The sequence below is a fragment of the Coenobita brevimanus genome, chromosome 47, assembly GCF_032717465.1.
Source record: "Coenobita brevimanus isolate Jiangsu-jjx chromosome 47, ASM3271746v2, whole genome shotgun sequence".
Taxonomy (NCBI): domain Eukaryota; kingdom Metazoa; phylum Arthropoda; class Malacostraca; order Decapoda; family Coenobitidae; genus Coenobita; species Coenobita brevimanus.
This window is the reverse complement of record NC_137000.1, coordinates 16,075,350-16,093,700: the sequence shown is the minus strand read 5'-3', so window position 1 is coordinate 16,093,700 and position 18,351 is coordinate 16,075,350. Positions and strand designations below refer to the sequence as shown.

General features: G+C 42.7%; 1 protein-coding gene across 1 annotated transcript in view; it reads right to left on the bottom strand.

Annotated features, from left to right (window-relative positions):
* The window catches only part of LOC145399059 (SET domain-containing protein SmydA-8-like), a 59,354-nt gene that overhangs the window by 31,198 nt on the left and 9,805 nt on the right, over positions 1–18,351 (bottom strand). The window contains exons 3-6 of the mRNA XM_080271802.1: positions 18,113–18,336; positions 13,283–13,568; positions 11,123–11,299; positions 9,612–9,795 (exon numbers count right to left, since the gene is read on the bottom strand). Of these exons, the coding sequence (XP_080127928.1) occupies positions 9,612–9,795; positions 11,123–11,299; positions 13,283–13,568; positions 18,113–18,336 (871 nt within the window). The remainder of the gene's footprint in view (positions 1–9,611; positions 9,796–11,122; positions 11,300–13,282; positions 13,569–18,112; positions 18,337–18,351) is intronic.

The following is an 18,351-nucleotide window of genomic DNA, read 5'->3' as shown; positions in this document are numbered from 1 at the left end:
GTCACGAGTGAAAGTATTATACATGACACTTAAGGAATATATATATATATATATATATATATATATATATATATATATATATATATTCATTCATTCATTCATTGCCAGACGCCATGTATCCCAAACGGGGTGGCCAAGGGCTTATATATATATATATATATATATATATATATATACAGGGAGGGGCACTATATCCTCCACCAACCCCACTATATATATATATATATATATATATATATATATATATATATATATATATATATATATATATATATATATATATACAGTGGGCTCGCATAATGCACAAGAGATTGGGCAGTGTACGAGCTCACGCACTGGGAATTTGCGTACTAGGAATACATAATCTTATGGGAATAATTACATATGGGCGGTACCCCCTCATACCTGGACATTTTTTGGCCCTTAGAGACATAATAAAGGTCATATGTTTCAGACATTGTACTAAAGCTATATCTACAATAACAAAAATATGGGTAGTCACCTTAACAACAGTAGACAACAGGCCTGATGACCTTAAATAACAGGGGTTCCGAGGCGCGGCAACACTTACAGCGCCGCACTCCCCACCGCACCTCCCACCGCACCAACACTTCCCTCCTCAGACTCCTCTTGATCACCTTCCCCAGGAGCATCAAAGTCACTCACTTCGGCCATAAACCCTTCAAAGTCCAATGCTGACATTTCTGACATTGCATCCTCTTCGTCCTCAACAGGATCAGGAGCAAACGATGTCGATGGTTCCGCTATTTCACCAACTTGAGCCCGATGTGTGTAGCTTGTTATGAGCGTCTGTCTTCTCTTGTTTATTTCTTCCCTGTGCCTGTCTCTGTAGAAACGGAAGAGTTTGTCGATACCAACCAGAAGTTCCTCCGTTCTTAGGTTGCTCACTTCCTGTGCCTTCACCTCTTCCTTGAGCTTATCCACGGCAGCAAGGATCTTGTTAATGTTTGACATATACAGCTCAGTCCTGCCTTCCATCAAGCTAGGCTGCTCAACTTGACTCTGTCTGGCGTCGGGCTCTGCATCAGCCTCGTCTATCCGTTGCAACACTTCCTCGGGAGGCTGTTCCTCAGTAGCAGTGTGCACTTCTTGTATGTCCGCCAACGTAACGTCCTCAAAACCTGGTACAGCTTGTGCTGCTGTCAATGTTGCTGCCTTAGCATCGGCCAGTGGTTGAATGGCCGTCTCTTGGGTGATGCATAGGTGAGGCACGAGCATTCGCCACGCATGGTTCACTGTTGCAGGTGTAATCTGGTGCCAGGCTTCAAGGAGAAATTCAACTGCGTCCTTCACTATAAAGTTACGCCAAAATGCCTCAACAGTCATGGCATCTGTGGTAGGTCGGGATACAGGTGCTGGTGGAGATGGAACGGGAGCAGATGCCTCATCAAGGTCTTAATCGTGATCTTCCTGTAGGGCATGAAGCTCCTCTTGTGTGTCGGTCTTCCTGCGTAGGTAGTCATACACTTCCTTATGGTAGAAATGCTTCACTGTGGCGATTAGTTCTTGATCGAGTGGCTGCATTAGTGACGTTGTGCGGAGCGGCAGAAACACAACACGACAATCCTTGTGAAGATCTTCCAGGTATGGAGGGTGACTTGGTGCGTTATCAAGCACAAGGAGCATCTTATATGGAATGCCCAGTTCCCGACACTTGGCTCTCGCATCAGGGACACACCGCCTCGTTAACTAGTCTGCCATAATGTTCCCGGTCATCCAACCATTTACGGACTTGTACCAATACACGCCACTTGCATCCATGTTCGTGAGGTTTTTGTAGCACCTTGGATGTGAAGCTGTGTGTACAACAACTGGCCTCATCTTGTGGCTCCCAGACAGGTTTACAGCAAACATTACCGTCATCTTACACTTCTGGAGTTTGCGACCAGGGGCTTGTTTCTGTCTTTTAGCAATGCAAGTTGAATTTGGCATGGCCTTGTAATATAAGGACGTTTCATCGTTGTTGTAGATCTGGTCCTTGGTGTACTGTCCCTCATCAATAATCGTTTTAAATATTGCAGGATAGTCTCTCGCCAGACAATTTCACGTAACTGAGTTCCTTGCATTTGAGAAAATGGTCCAGCCATCCAACCGATGCCCTGAACGGTTTTTCCACTTTTAACCTTCGAGATGCAGCCTTGTAAAAGAGTTGGGCTTGGTTCCGAATAAATCTTCCATTGAGTGGAACACCTTCCTTTTCTTTCTGCATTATGAAGGTGGCAAGATAGCGCTCCATTAGTATCATAGCACGATTTCCCACCCGCGAACGGCCATCTAGGTCAGAGGCACCGTACGTCTTCACTACAGCCTTTATGGCTTCACGGTTCTTCCACACAGTTCTCACTGTTGATTCAGCCAGTCCCAGGGTTCTGCCGATAGTCGTGTTTCCTTGACCCTCCTCCTTCATCTTAATTATCTTTAACTTGGTGGCGTGCATCAGAAGTTTCTTAACTCGGGGTTGGAGCCATGGTGCAGCGAAGTACAGGCAGCACAAAAAACACCACACGTTGTACAAGACAGGTTAGCTGTAGAGAGCGGATCCGCACAGTGCATGAGCCGGGACTGTTATGACGCGCCCACTCCCTTGTACCCCAAGCTGCGCAGTCGAATGCCCGGGAATTTCTGCGCATCAGCATGAAGACACGTGACGCGCTCTGTGAGGGGTGGTCACGCACTAGTAGAAAATGGCATTTTTGAGCCACTCCTTGCCTCTGCCTCGCGTTCTGTGCGGTAAACTCGCGCATTAAAGGGTTTTTGGTTATGATTTTTGGTCACTCGTGCACAAGGCGAATCGCGCACTGTGGTGACGCGCACTGTGCGAGCCCACTGTATGTATATATATATATGCGAGGAAGAAGGAACCAAAGGCTGTGCTGCAAAACAGTTCCTTACAAGAAAAAAAAAAACGAAAACAATAGAAAACAGAGCCAAACTCAAGATCCGTTCATTTCGAGATGCCTGGACACACTGCGTTTGAAAGACTGGAGATCATAGTAAGTAGGAAATAAAGGCAGAGGGAGACAGTTCCAGAGTTGACCTGTTGCATAAATGAAGGACTGGGAGTAACGGTTAACTCTTGCATTAGAGAGTTGGACAGAAAAAGGGTAAGCGTTTGTTGCTAGACGGGTGCTTTGCACTTGTCGTAGAGGTGGAGGGATGCAAGCAGACAGTTCAGAGGAGCAGTGACCATTGAAATAGCGATAGAAAAGAGATAAAGAGGCAACAGTGCAGCGAAGAGACAGAGATTGAAGGGAGCCAGTAAGAGGAGAGTTGACTCCATCCTATTGAGACGAGCTGTATGTGGGGAGCCTCCTCACACATGAGAGCTGTTCGCTAAACAGGGGCGAATAAAACCCGTGCATAAAGTCAACAACAGGGATAAAGAAGGCAAGGAGTCGGCTTAGCACACCTAATCTCTTGGAAGCAGATTTTACAGGAGCTGCAATATGATCTTTCCAAGATAAATCCCGAGTGAATGAAACCCCAAACATGTTCAAGGATGATGCAGGATTGAGCTGGATATTATTAAACTTTAGTGGGTACTCTGTGGAAGATTTTGACACGTTGATAGGTGTAAAAACTGAGTCTTTGATGCATTAAAAACAACAAGATTATTTTCACCCCAGTTAGAGATACAAGCCAAGTCAGACATTAGGTGTGCCATAGCCTCATCCCTTGTTTGTTGAAGTAACTGCTGAGATGGACTTTGCGGAAACCGAATGGAAAGGTGAAGGGTGGAATCATCAGCGTACGAGTGGATAGGGTTAGATATACAGCTTAGAAGATAATTGATGAATAAATGAAAGAGAGTTGGTGATAGGACAGAGCCCTGCGGAACACCACTGTTGATAAATCTAGGAGAAGAACGATGGCCGTCTACAACAGCAACTATAGAATGACCAGAAAGGAAGCTAAAGATGAAGGCACAGATAGAAGGATAGAAACCGTAAGAGGGCAGTTTGGAAATTAAAGATTTATGCCAGACTCGATCGAAAGCCTTTGAGATGTCAAGTGCAATGGCAAAGCTTTCGCCAAAGTCCCGAAAGGGACAGGAAACGGAAACATCAGAGCAAGATACAGAGTAAGGAAGTCTACTGATCAAAGGGTAAAGAGTTAGAGAGAGGTATGGCTATGAACACGGAATTGAAAAAGCTGTATGTATGTGACTGAGCCTGTGTGTAGGACGTTGTGTGGAAGGCCAGGAAGATTGGTGAATAATGTAAGCCACGGTGCGAATAACTGCGATGTGAAGACTTGACTATCTATCTCTCTATCCATCTATCTACGTACCGTACCCATCGCCACACTTTAATCCCATTTGGGGTGGCCACAAGCGAATCGCCCTGTCTTCTGCCATCTGGCTGCCCTCTTTCCAACTCACACACGCCTATCTCATATAACTGTCCACCCCATCCCTACATCTCTTCCTCGGTCCCTACCTCCACCTCACTCATATACACCCTTCTAGTCAGTCTCTCATTCTCCATCCTCTCGACATGGCCAAACCATCGCGAAGTATTTCTCCTAAAGCTTTCCAACACTTTCACATAACCATAATGTGCCCCCTCTTCCTCATTTTTCTGTCTCCCTACGTAATTCACATGCACTTCCCAGATAACTTTCCACTGCTCTCGCTCTTCACTTGTGACTTTCCAACACTGCCCAACCTTCACTTCCATGCGTTACAAACTGGGGATCACAATATATTCATGGACATTCTTCTAATCTTTATCACTGTCTTCAATGATCGTGCAACCTTTCTTCCCTGCTGCATCCTTTCATGCACTTCATCCTCTAAACTTCCATCCATATTCGTCGAATTACCTAAGTATTTGAAGGCATTCATATTCTCCATTTCCTTTCCATTTAGCCTCACTGTGCATTCCATGATTTCATTTCTCTCAAAAACCATAACTTTATTCGTAGCTGTAATCATTTTTAACTTTCGGTTCATACATACACATCCACAGAGCCTTGCAACTCCCATTCATCTTCACTTAAGAAAACAGTATCATCAGCAAACAACAGTGGAGACAGTTTCCAAACTCTACCGTCTCTCACTAAGAACACACCAACACCCACTGCCCTGTCTTGCACTTCTATTATAACGCTACTTATATTCGTGTGTGTGTACACACACACAAACATATTACATATATATATATATATATATATATATATATATATATATATATATATATATATATATATATATATATATATATATATATATATACATACATATCAGCCATGGAGATATGACACATCCATGTTTCAGTCCAACATTCAAACTGAAGAACTCACTTCGCTCACTTACCACACGCATTGCGGCCCTAGCGGCCTAATGCATACTCTTGACAGCTTTCAGCAATTTCCCTTCCACTTCATATATTTTCAACACCTCCCACATTCCTCGTCTATCTACTCTGTTATATGCTTTCTCAAATTCCACGAGGACATCATGCAACTTCTTTCCCTTCTCTAAATACTTTTCCACTAAACACTGTAGAACGAATATGTGATCTACATATCCCCTCCTTATCCTGATGTCTTTATGTTCTTCAACAGCTAATTCCTCGGTTATCTCCCTAACTCCGGCAAAAAGTATCCTGCTGTACTGCATATATTTCTTATTACACCGAGAAGACAGATACACCTTGGACTGACATATAATTCTCCATCTCCCTTTCCTTTCTAAGGAGAAATTAATGTACCTGAACTCCAACCCAGTGGCATTCTACCTTTCGTTCAAGTCAATCTGCACATCTTCCATACTCTTGCAGTCACTACCTCTCCCCCTTATTTCAATATTTCGCTCCACATTCCATCACTTCTTACTGTCCTCAGCGCCTCACATGCTCCCATCCTACTAATTTCTTCCATCCTCCTCGCCAGTCTTATCCTCCAAGCTATTTCTCTGCCACTTACATTACTTTCGTTCTCTATATTTAACATCTCTTTAAAATGTTCTCTCCATCTGGTCACTTTCTTTCTCTACTCCATCAGCATTTTCCATTTTCACTCCTCTGATGCCACCATGTCTTTATCTCTTGACCTTCTTACGAAATAATTTCTTATTCATTTAACCTTCACATTTCTTCCAAACTCCAAAACGATACTTTCCTTGCTTTGTCTTACTAGTCGCTTCACCTTTCCTCCAATATAAAATTCTTTTTTCCGTCTCTCGACATCCTCTACCCCTCGGCCTTCAGCCTTCTTAGTGGATGCTTCCGTCTTCTCCACCTCACGTTGTTTCACCTCGTGATTCCACAACCCTGTTCTTGTCACGCCCTTGCGTTTTCTCTCCACCCTACACAACATCCCACATGCTGCAGATTTATTGTATGAATACTTTACACATACTTTCCACCTCCTCATCTGCCCCAGATCGTATCTACCCAGTTGCTCCTTCACTTGAAGAGAGAAATGGAAAGGTTATATATGAAGAGAGATGCAGATGATGTGACGCATCTTTTTTTTTTTTTTTTGGGGGGGGGAGAATGACTTTATGAGAGTAACTTAGTGTTATGAAGCACATTATTTCTGTACATCGTCCATGCCGTATGAATCACAGCAATGCGAAGGCCTGAATGGTACGTGAACGGACATTAGGGTCATATCACTGGACACTGTTGATAGTTCTCCTACCATTTATTTCTTCCCTTTTCTTGTTTGTGGATCCTACCCACTCCAGTTATTGGTAGTAAATCATCATAACCATAATCATCTCATCAAACACATGGGACTGGCGGAATTCAAAAGCGGGAACAGGAAATCAAAAAATCGACGTAGCTTCGATCAGTGGATCCATTTACTCATGAAAAATTCGTGACTCCAAAATTCGTGACTCCATCTCACAGGTAAAACCAGGACCCATATACATGTATATGGGTCCTAGGTAAAACGACCCACACAAAGTTCGTTTCCTAATGTATGTGCGACCGAAACCATTCCATCGACCGCTAAATAAAAAAAATAATAATAAGTATAATTAATTACTATTAAAAAAGTGCATAACCATTGTCATGTACCGTACACAGTGCCTAAGAGTACACAATCGTATCCTTACTATTTTCCGTCTATATCTCTTGAAACTGTGCATAAAAGTTTGAAAATATTCTTCGATAATTTCATATTAAATACGTATGCCTTCTGTTTCTGCTCATACAACATAAATATGGAACATTATATAACGTAAGAAATATTGAGACATAACTGTCTGACAAAAACTTGCGAACTACGGCTAAACCATCGATCACCTGAGTTAAGATTCTCTTTGTAGACACGGTACTTCTCCATGCATATTTCATCCACACATTTCACTTGAGTGGTTGATGGGGGCGCTCACCATCCACTTACTCGACGTAGCGCTGCTCTCGGGTGCCTGCCCTTTCCACTCTTCATTCCTTCTTTCCATCCTTCATCCTCTGTCTTTCTTTCCTTCTGTCTTCCCTCTACCTTCTTTCTTTCCTTCTTTCTTTCCCCTACCTTCTGTCTACGGATGACTCTAAACTGGGTGACAAGCCAAATAGTTTCCTGTACACCAGGAAACCATTTACTACGCTGGGTGACAACCATATAACCAAATTATGACGCCTGGTGGTTTAGTGGGTAATTAAGGCGCTCCAGTCGGATTGAGCCGGTGTAAGTTTATATCCAAGAGATTCGAACGAACCAGCGCTTGCAACTGCGTGAGTACAGCAGCTTACCAAGCTAGCCATTTAGGCACCCATAACCAGTGGATATTGAACCCGGGTTTTCCACTGTAGCAAGCCAAACCTATATAGACTCAGCCGTCACGACCACAAAAGATGGTTGGAGTATATTGCTCACGTAATGCCACTCAGCGATGAATGAGGCGGGTCACCCTCATTTTAAATGGCTGTACCAGCTTGCCCAGCCCCGGGCTCCTACTCTCCTTATGAGGCAACACAGGATTTGATAATGTATGGATGTATGTATGTATGTATGTATACAGCCGAGGAAAGTTCCGCGTTATACCCTTGCTCACCACCTCGAACAGTAAATGTGAGACAAGTGGTAGCGAAGCAGTAGCCAACATTCATCTATCTGGTAACCGTGTGAGGAGGATGGGGATGAAAGAGGGAGGGGTAAGAACTATCAGCTCCCCCAGCCTTCCCCTTCCTTTAACTTCTCCCCTCCCACACAGTGGTACCAGACATTTGAGTGTCTGGCTACTGCTTTACTAAAGTCGTTCTATGTTATGAAGGCAGTTTGGGTGGGGTGTTCTGGGACCTCACTCTGTTAGCTCTGTTGCCACATCGTCGCCACACACGTGCTCTCTCTCTCTCTCTCTCTCTCTCTCTCTCTCTCTCTCTCTCTCTCTCTCTCTCTCTCTCTCATATTTATATTAACTACTACTAATTGTATTTTCTTTATTCTTTCTCTTGTTTTCGACTTTTTTTCCACAGCACCCCTGAGATAAAAGTCTATAGGTGCGTTTTTTTTTTTTATAGCTTCCATGGCGGGAGACTGACCGAGTATGACCCGCTCACGCAGGGCTATCCCTCGTGTCACCACCTGACAACGTCACAAAAGCAACAATGACAAGTCTTACGAGATTTATACTATACTATAGCTTTTTTATTGAATTACACTTATACAGTGTGTCTAAAATTCATTTACAAGTAGTTACTAGCTTAAAATAGGAGAATGAGAGAGACAGAGAGGTGAACACAAATAATTACACGTGTATCGGCGGCGATGTGGCAACAGAGCTAACAGTGTGAGGTTCCAGATCGCCCCACCCAAACTGCCTTCATAAAATAGAACGACTGTAATGGCTGTCTCACTCATAAAGGTCCCAACTTGGCAGGCAGGTGTATAAGGCGGAACTTTCCCCGGGTGTACATTTCTATCCCTCGTCAATTCTTCTGCTTCCTCAATTTCAGTATCCACATGATCATCACAACAGTGATCTAGCAATAGTGGATGAGGCAGGGTGGTATACTTGGAAATATATCACCACTATGTAGGGACGGAAACGCGTGGAGGTTCTTTTGTATTAATAACTTTTCAGGAAATGCGGCTTCATATAACAGACAGACAGTTACGTGAAAGCAGAAGTCATTTAACAGCTCTGTAAAATATGACAAGAACAGTACAAGGAACAATTATTTTTGGCATCATTATTCTGAGAACGGCATACGGATACAAAAATCCACGAATCATCTTGATAAATTCAACCACGAAGTGACAGATAATTTATCATCATCATCATCATCATCATCATCATCATCATCATCATCATCACCATCATCATCATCACCATCACCATCATCACCATCATTTTATCGGAACTGTCATAAACTGAGGTGGGTAAAATTCACGAATGAAAACAAGAACATATATCAATGTCGAAGAACTATCATTTGAATGCTTGGCGAATATAAGCCAAACCTCCTCCACTCATCATTCAAGCCTCCGAAATTTTACTTTTAATGTTGTGAATCAACCAGTCTTGCACGACGTTCCTCCTCATTTGGCTTTGGCACCTTCTCCACTCACCTTCACCCACATCATTGCCTCCCTCTCAACTCAGCCCCCAACTCCTCTTCCACTTCACTCACCTCTGTACCTGTAGTTGGGGCGATTTCCGTAGAACATAATAAGCTTGTACTTTGCCTCAACAAAGAACCGGTGTCCTGGGTGCAGCGCCTTCTGGTAGTGCTGCAGGAAGTCCTCCAGTGGCCGCGCCGTTGACTGGTCCAGCCCACGCAGTTCCTTGTACAAGATACCGTCACCCCAGTCCACCTGACGCAACACACCAATGGCTTTATACTCAGATGATTATATGGCTGTTTACATCTTTATCTTTATCTGAAATGTTTCATCCAGTGATGTCCCTTTTACTTTATTCCTGTTATATCGAAACAACACTATTCAATTTAGGGCACTGCCCTATTACAAGAGGTAAATGAAGGCTATTTTTAACCCCTTCACTTCGAAAGTTTGTCCTACACTGAATATAAGTATTTGAAAATGGCGAGAACAAAATATTAAAAAGAACTTAATACTGATGCAGTTACGTTCTATTTGACGGAGAATTTTGGCTGCGATTACAATTTTTACATAATCTCTGGCGGCCTAAGTACTCGAAAAAAAAAAAATGGCATCCCTGTTATATGTATTTAAAGTGACAATGAATCACTCGGGTAAAGAAAAGAAATGACAGGACAGTTCTATACAGCAAGTGAAGACACTCGTATTTAATACGAATGATATGTAAAGCAACATCTACAGTGTCTCAAACATCACCCATCCAGTAACGTTAGCTATTGAGCTTAGGAATGTGAACCCTAAGTGTAGTCTGTGAAAAATTTACATGGCTGTACCAGACGCTGAATACTCTGTTTAAAATATTCTCGAAAATGTATTTCTTAAGTAAAGCCGAATTTTTTTTTAAGCAATGCGAAAATATTTGACGTTACAGAGTATTATTACAGTAAAGTTTTACCCCACTAACTCCATTATGACAATTATGAAATCATATGCACATAAATTCTGATCTTGTCTTATAGTCTGTTGATTTAAGCCAAGAGTTTACCTGCGCTAGAGACCCACATTCTGGAGGGCTAAGGAGGCTCCTTTGCACCTCTCTTTTACACACAGATATTTTCTTGAGATTCTGTAAAATTCTCTGATAACAACATTTATGCTGTATATGCCATCACTAAAAAGCAATGAATACTGCAGAATATTAAGGTGCCACATACAGAGATAATCTAGTAAGGCAGAGACGTGGGAAATCTTCCTAATCCGACGCTCCCAGACACCGAGAATACCGAGCCGCAACCTGGGCCTTAATTTACCAACAGACTTAGGATCAACCCCTCTCGTAGCTCAGACTTTGATTTTCAGGAAGAACAAGAGACATAAGGAAACATCAATCCCCTTGAGGTGTCCTTTCTGAAAAGAAACTTATTGTTTTCTTCTCGTAACTAAGAGACTGTTTTGCAAAAAGAAGAAGATAAATGAGAGACTTTTATACCCGTATTCTCTTTGTCCTTCTTGCAACAACAAATTATAATTACGGAGAATTACTCATTGATGTCTGTGTATCTGGGTGGTGAGTACATACTGTCTGCGAGAGGACCTCCTGCCCACACTTGAGGCATGCCCATGGAGCCTTCGGGTCGAGGGGTGCCGTGGAGAGGACGTGGCCGCCACAGCTGTTACACAGCAAGGTGCTCATGTGGCTCCCAAGCTCAGTCGGGTCGCTGCACCGCCGGCACGTGCACATGAAGTATTTGGCGAACTGGCGTGGGGAACAAAATTAGCCAACTATGACACTAAGTTGTCTTAACTCTTTGACTATTAAGGATTTTCCATTACTGAAAAAATAAATTAGTTAATCAATTAATAAATAAATAATTAAAGTTATATACCTATATCAGTTCCTAACAATGAACGGGTTGATTGGAACAAGTACAGAGCAAATGAACCGTCATATAGGATCAGAAATAAAAGATATAAAGATGGCAGTTTTTTGTTTGGCAAGCGTATGCTATGATCCTACTGATTATATTGGTGCAAGCTGCAAACTTAATTATAAGTAACTGCCTTAAGGAGCTGGAAAGAATGTGGACGTTGCTGACAAACACCGCCAAAATTATAATTTTCAAAAGTGCCTCGTAATGAGTACCAATCGGATGCTATTTAGATTACAGTGCAGGCGTTTCATGTCAAACACTAAATATTTATAATAACCATCTGAATCCGGCTTTAGTATCCATTAAATGTATGAGTGACATCACGTCATCCAGCTGAAAGCGTCAGTGTGCGGAGTTTACAAACCCTGATGATATACCTATAATGTTAGTATGATAAATTATTGTACCATACTGACATATAAGCATACAACTTCACAAAATTATGTCTATTGGTACCAGATTATTAACATACTTACGACAAATATCTGACCATATTACTTGTGAATTACTGGTCTCACTTTAGAGTTTCACAACGATTCCAGGAGAACCAGAGACTGCGCAAGGAATCTGAATGGACCAGGCTATGCGTCCCGGCTTAGGCCACTGCTGACAGAAAAAAATCCAAATCTCCCCAGCGGGGTCAAGGTCATTGTAAGAAACAATAGCAGACACATGTGTTCTTCGACACCTGGTCTACCTTGCTGATGTTCCACAAGCTACCTTAGGGTCTTCAGATCTTGTTTATAACGTGGACCACCGCTGACATAAAAAAAAAAAAAAATCAAAATCCCCAATGGGGTCTAAGTCACTAAGAAACAGTAGGTGGAGCACCGTGACTGTCTGTAGGCCATTTACAGAGTCCTAGTTTAGATTTTTTTTATTATTATTATTCAAGGGGCAGATGCACTGCAATCTTCTTTCACTGGAGATGGTACCATGAAATAAGAAAGTGACTAAAGGTGGATAAAGCAGGAGCCGAGAATCACACCATACTACAGGAGGGATGCGGCGACCCCACCACTTACCACCTGCATTGCATGCAACCTCTTACTTAGAATAATTACGGGATGGAATGGGAGAGACTGTTCCTGGGGTTTCCTTACACTTCTGACAGATACAGCCAGATTTCATATAACTTTCATCCGATTCTCTCCATCTAAGATGTGTAGTACTGTGCGTGGAAAATGGGTCAGGATAACGGGAAGAATGGACACTGTGCCTAGCTGACGTCAGGGAACAGAAAAACTTTTGAACGTCACATGATAAAATGCAAAATAAAATAAACTTCAAGATAACATGGAGAAAAGAAAGAAGGTGAACGCCCACCAATCCTGGCTAGTCAAGGTGTAACGTAGTATAGTGCCGTATGCCACACCTGATCCTGGGACAGTTTAGTGTCAAGCAGGGGTCTAGCTACCATTTTTGACATTCACACATCACAGTTCCTTAGTCATTTCCATTAACACTTCAGTGTCCATGTTCATTCATATTACTCCCCCCCCACCCCACCCAGTGACGTGAATAAATCAAAGATGTCAAGTACAGCTGGCTCCATTCCCGCATGACACACCCACCACTACAAATACTGTCTCAGTTTGATGTAGAAACTCATAACAGCAACAAGTGACCCAAAACCTAACACAATGACGTGCGGAGAAGGAAGGGAGAAGAGAGGATTGTTTAGATTAATACCTGTCAACTACTGAGACAACATTTGTGGTGATGGGTGGGTCACGCACTAGTGGAGCCAACTGTACATCTGCTGGACCTTCGCTAGACAATGATGCTGCCCCTTGGCAGACTGGTACCTTGAGCTGCTTGCGGCGCTGCAGTGTGTTCCAGAGTGTGTTGGTGTAGGTGGTGGTGATGGGGCTACCCTTGCGGATAACGACGATGGCCCTGATGATGAAAGTGAGGTCCTGGTCGATGCAGTGCTTGGTGTTTGGTATGCAGTCGTGTGCCATGAGCGCCGCCTGAGGATAAACTCCACGTACCCGCTGGCCGTTGTGCTTCACCTCAAAACTGTTAGTCAGTAGGATCCCACACATTCGATAGATCTCCTTGCTATCAGCCCCATCATACTGCATGAAGTTCCTGGAAAACTAAACTATATAAACAGCTGCTGACCTACTCAGCTTTGACGTCGAATGTGTCACTAATTCACCACACACACTCATACCTTAGAGAAACTGTCATCTTTATTTCATGACCTGCAGAGAGGGGAATTTTGAAATGTTTGGCCTCAGATATCAGAAAACCAACATTTCATAGAAGGTAAAAAAATTTTCCTACGGCGAAGAGGACAAGTCTCTAAGTGGTTCACCTGGGGGATTGTTTTTCCTTCAAGGAAAGTGTGAATATTTGCTCTTGAAGAGCTCTGAGCGATTTTCTTATGAAATACATAGTTGCCCAGCTTGAAATTTTAAGTTGATTTAACATATCAGCTGTTGCATCAACGGACACATCAGCTGACTATCAGGCGATTTTCAATTTCGGCTACAAGGAGGCATTTTAGCGACTTTCTTATGAAATACAAAGTTCCTCAGCTTGAAATTGTGAGTTGACCCTACATCTCAGCTGTTGTTTTGCTGCAATAGTCTCGGCACAGGACTATGAAGATAATCTCTTCTTATTACTAGCGATCAACTCAGCAACTGCATCTTAGAAACTAGATGAATTTTTGAGTCCGAGGAGGTAATCTGTACTTCATTCCTGCTGCCTCCAGACGATTTCCTCAGCTCAGGAAAGACTATTTTAACTGGAGGAGTTAAATATAGCTTTCACTGACCCTTGGCAACAATGAGTCGCCCCTAAGATGAATAAACTTGTCTGTAGGTAGCATAACAAGAATACGTCACCAGATTCAAGTCACTTTTTTTCTCTGTTCCCTCTTCAGGAACTCAAAATCTCATAGACCCCTCTCTGTTTCCTTCTAAACCCAACAAACATTGGCAAAAAAAAAAAAAAAACGATACGATAAGAGGTATTCAGTCTAACAAATATGGAAAGCGATGACACACGGACGTGCACAGGACACATCAGTTTGTGGCTCAGGCCAATGCATGTCACACAAACAGGAACTGCATTGATAAAATATGAGCTGTTCCGTAAAAACTGAAAACTAGCAGCATATGTGAATACTGAAATTGTACTGGCATTTTAGTTCAAAATTACACAAAACGTAAATACATGAAGGCAATATACTGACAGTAATAAATATGCGAGGAGATTAGTAAAGAAAAATGGAAGAGTGATAAATGGTGATCATAGACGAAAAATTAATGTATATTCTTCTGAAAAAAAAAAAAAAAAAAAAACTCTGCTGGATAGATGTGCGAAAATATAGAAACCCGAGTGGGGAAAAGTGTGAATGTGTGAGGAATGAAAGCGGAAGAATACCAACAAATGGCAATAAAGTAACGAGCAGAATATGGAAAGAATATTCTAGACCGCTAATGCACAGAAATGCTGAGAAGTGTGCGGTAGTAAACAGGACTGGGTTTCGCGGTGTGCAGCTTAGGGAATGTGGTGCCGGAAAATGGAACAGTGGCAGAAGTGAAGAAGGCAGTGAAAAAGCTGAAAAATGAGAGGGCATTACTATCCATTTCATGGACCGTGTATCATGGTTTTTCTCAAATGTCTTTCAAACTAATCAATTGATCGGTATGATACTTTGACACAGTGTACATGACACCTCCCGCTAATTTTTGGTAATATACGGCATTGCCAAGTGGTGTTAGTGAAGGCGTTTACTCTTGACGTTGAAAGGCAAAGTCGCGTGAGCCCTGCAGGGCTAATCTACACAAACGAACGTCCGCTACCCCCATCTCCTTCCTCTCCCTCCCTCTCTCCCTCCCTCTGTCTCACTGTTTCACTCTCTCTCTTTCTCTCAGCATTCCCCCCAATACCTGTATGTAACATACAATATGCAATAAAATACCGTTTACCATTATATTATTCAGTAGTAGCAGATAACTTTTCTACCTATTATGATATTTATTATGAGAGAGAGAGAGAGAGAGAGAGAGAATTTCATAAATCCATTACGGCCTTATTATGTTGTGTTGATTATATACCGTACCGTACTGGTTTGTAAGTTAAACTGTGTGATTTAATTTTGGATACCTTATCTTACCTGCTCATAGTAAACACGTCGATATGGGGGGTAAAGGAATTAAGAGATCGTGATAGTAGGCACATTATATTGGGTGAATAAGGTGACGGTCATACGCTCTTTAGTCAACTCCCGTTTATATAACTTCAGGACATACAATAACAATGATTAAATGAACACAGACTACAAACAACAACATACTGTATTTATGATACCCGATACTAATCATTATAACATGATAGAGTGGACAGAGGGGGGGGGGCACGGGGAGGCCAGCAGGAATGAGGGTTGAGGGGGGAAGTGAGGCGGGGGCGGGGGGAAATGAGGAGGGGGAAGGGAGAGGGGGGAGAGGGAGGGAGGTAGGGAGGGAGAGGAAGGGGATGGGGGGTAGCGGACGTTCGATTGTGTTGATTAGTCTGGCGACTCACGCGACTTTGCCTTTAAACGTCAAGAGTAAACGCCTTCACTAACACCACTTGGCAATGCCGTATATTACCAAAAATTAGCGGGAGGTGTCATGTACACTGTGTCAAAGTATCATACCGATCAATTGATTAGTTTGAAAGATATTTGAGAAAAACCATGATACACGGTCCATGAAATGGATAGATGAAGTATAGCAAAGATGATCAAGCGTAGTGGAGAGATTGAAATGAAGTGTTTTTTGAAATGTAGAAGAAAGCTTGGATGAGTGGAACTGAACCCGCAGAGTGGAAAAAGGCTGTGACTGTGTCCCTGTAAATGTAAATATTATCACGGTATAAGCTGCTGAGTGTTGTGAAAAAAGTTTATAGAAGAATTATAGAAGAAAAAATGTGGAAAATATCAGGTCTGGAAGGTGACGAGCAGGAAGGTTTTGGGAGTGGTAGGAAATGTGTAGATCAAATACTCATGTGGAGACAGATAGTGAAAAAAGAATATGAAAGAGATTGTAAGGTAACTTTGGTACAGGATCTGGAAAAACCCCATAACACGGTGAACAGAGATATGGAAAGCCTTGCACACATACGGCGTGGAGGGAAAGCTGTCGAATGTTGTTAAGAGTCTAGTATGAGAGTAGGTGGTTGTCTAAATGAGTGGTTTAACGTCAGTGTTGAAGTATGACAAGGATGTGATATCCCCCCATGGCCATTCAATATTACTTGTATGGAGTTACGTGAAAGGTGTTTGAGAGAGGGATGAGGATTATATGAATGTTGAAGGGTGGAGTAATTCATATCTGATGCATGCATATGACGCTAATAATAAACAGCAGCTTTGCGGACTGGAACAGAGATTTGTTGAAGTTTGTATAAAAGTTGTGCAATGAAAGTGATGGTTATTGAGAGAGAAGGTGACTCTCTGTGTTACGCTCTGCTGAATGAAGAGAAACTTGAATTGGTGAGAGAATTTAAAGACCTCAGTCCAGTAAGAGGAGAAAGAAGCAAATGTGCAAAAGAAATGGAAAGTAGAGTGGCACAGAAGGAAAGTGGCTGGCGCTATGAAGGCCTTATACGAAAGAGAGGTCTGAGCGCGGCGCCTGCAAGAGGACTGTATGAAATGGTATTATTACCTACGTGTGTGAGACTCTGGTGTGACATGAAAACAAAAAAACAAGAACTACAGCAGTGGAGATGGGGTTCTTGAGTACTGTGTGTGGGGCGCGGAGAGCGGATAGAAAATGAACTAATATAATTCGTATAATATGTGGAGTACGGAAACCCATAGACAACAGAGATGAAGAGAGCGTGCTTAGACAGTACCGCATACGGAAAGAATGGATATAAATGGGTGATGACAAGGGCATATGTAAGTGAGTTTGAAGGTAAGGGAAGGTGTAGTATTCCAAGAAGAAGGTGAATAGATATGACAAATGAGTGTGTGAGAAAGACAGGTATGGAGGCTGACGAGGTTAGGGAACTGACTAAGGATCAAGCTGGTTGGATGAGTTTTGTACGAAGGGGTGCATGACATGAATACGGCATGCCCCTCCCCTCCATTTTATTACCCTACACTCGTTGGACTGACTACTGGACTGGGATTTATGAAGCTACGTGTGGGAAGGTATCCTATGGGATGGGATGGGGACTCCGGGGGCTTGAATGGTGAACGAATGGGTGTGTGGCCCACTTCATTGGGCATGCTTGTTGTTTAGTTCTCCCGGTATCGTATTGCTTCCTTTTCCTTACTCTATGGACCCTACCTCGCCCCACACGTGAATAAGAAAACAGGCGGGATGATGATGATGATGATGATGCTATAAGCGTAAATTCCTTGAACCCAAGTCTAATTTTACGCAACGAAACTTTTGCTTATTTCAGATTCCCAACATTTTCTTGAAACCTTCAGAACTTACAACAGCCTGCTATGGTCCCTCTAAAGTCCTCTCATGATCCCCTTGGAAGTTGTACTATTGCATACCGGTACCTTCACAAGGGTTCAGTCATCATGAGTTACTGTAATCATATTTTACTTCCAGACTCTGTTTGCACTCCTTCAGGATCTCATACATACTCTTAAGTAAGGTATTCATAACACTGCTTACTTGAGAAACTCGACGGTGTTTCTTTGAATGACGCTGTCCATTTCACTAGCTTTGATGTTCTCCACATTGTCTTGGAGATTGTTCAGCACCTCCCACTTCTTCGGGTCCAGGTGGCGCAGTGCGAGGCAGCGGAGGGGGGTGATGCACTCGTAAGCGGGGTGGGGAGCATCGAACTTGTCTATCTTGATCTTTCCTGCCGCTCTTGCCAGGATCCCACACTCATCCTGGCAGAGGTGAAA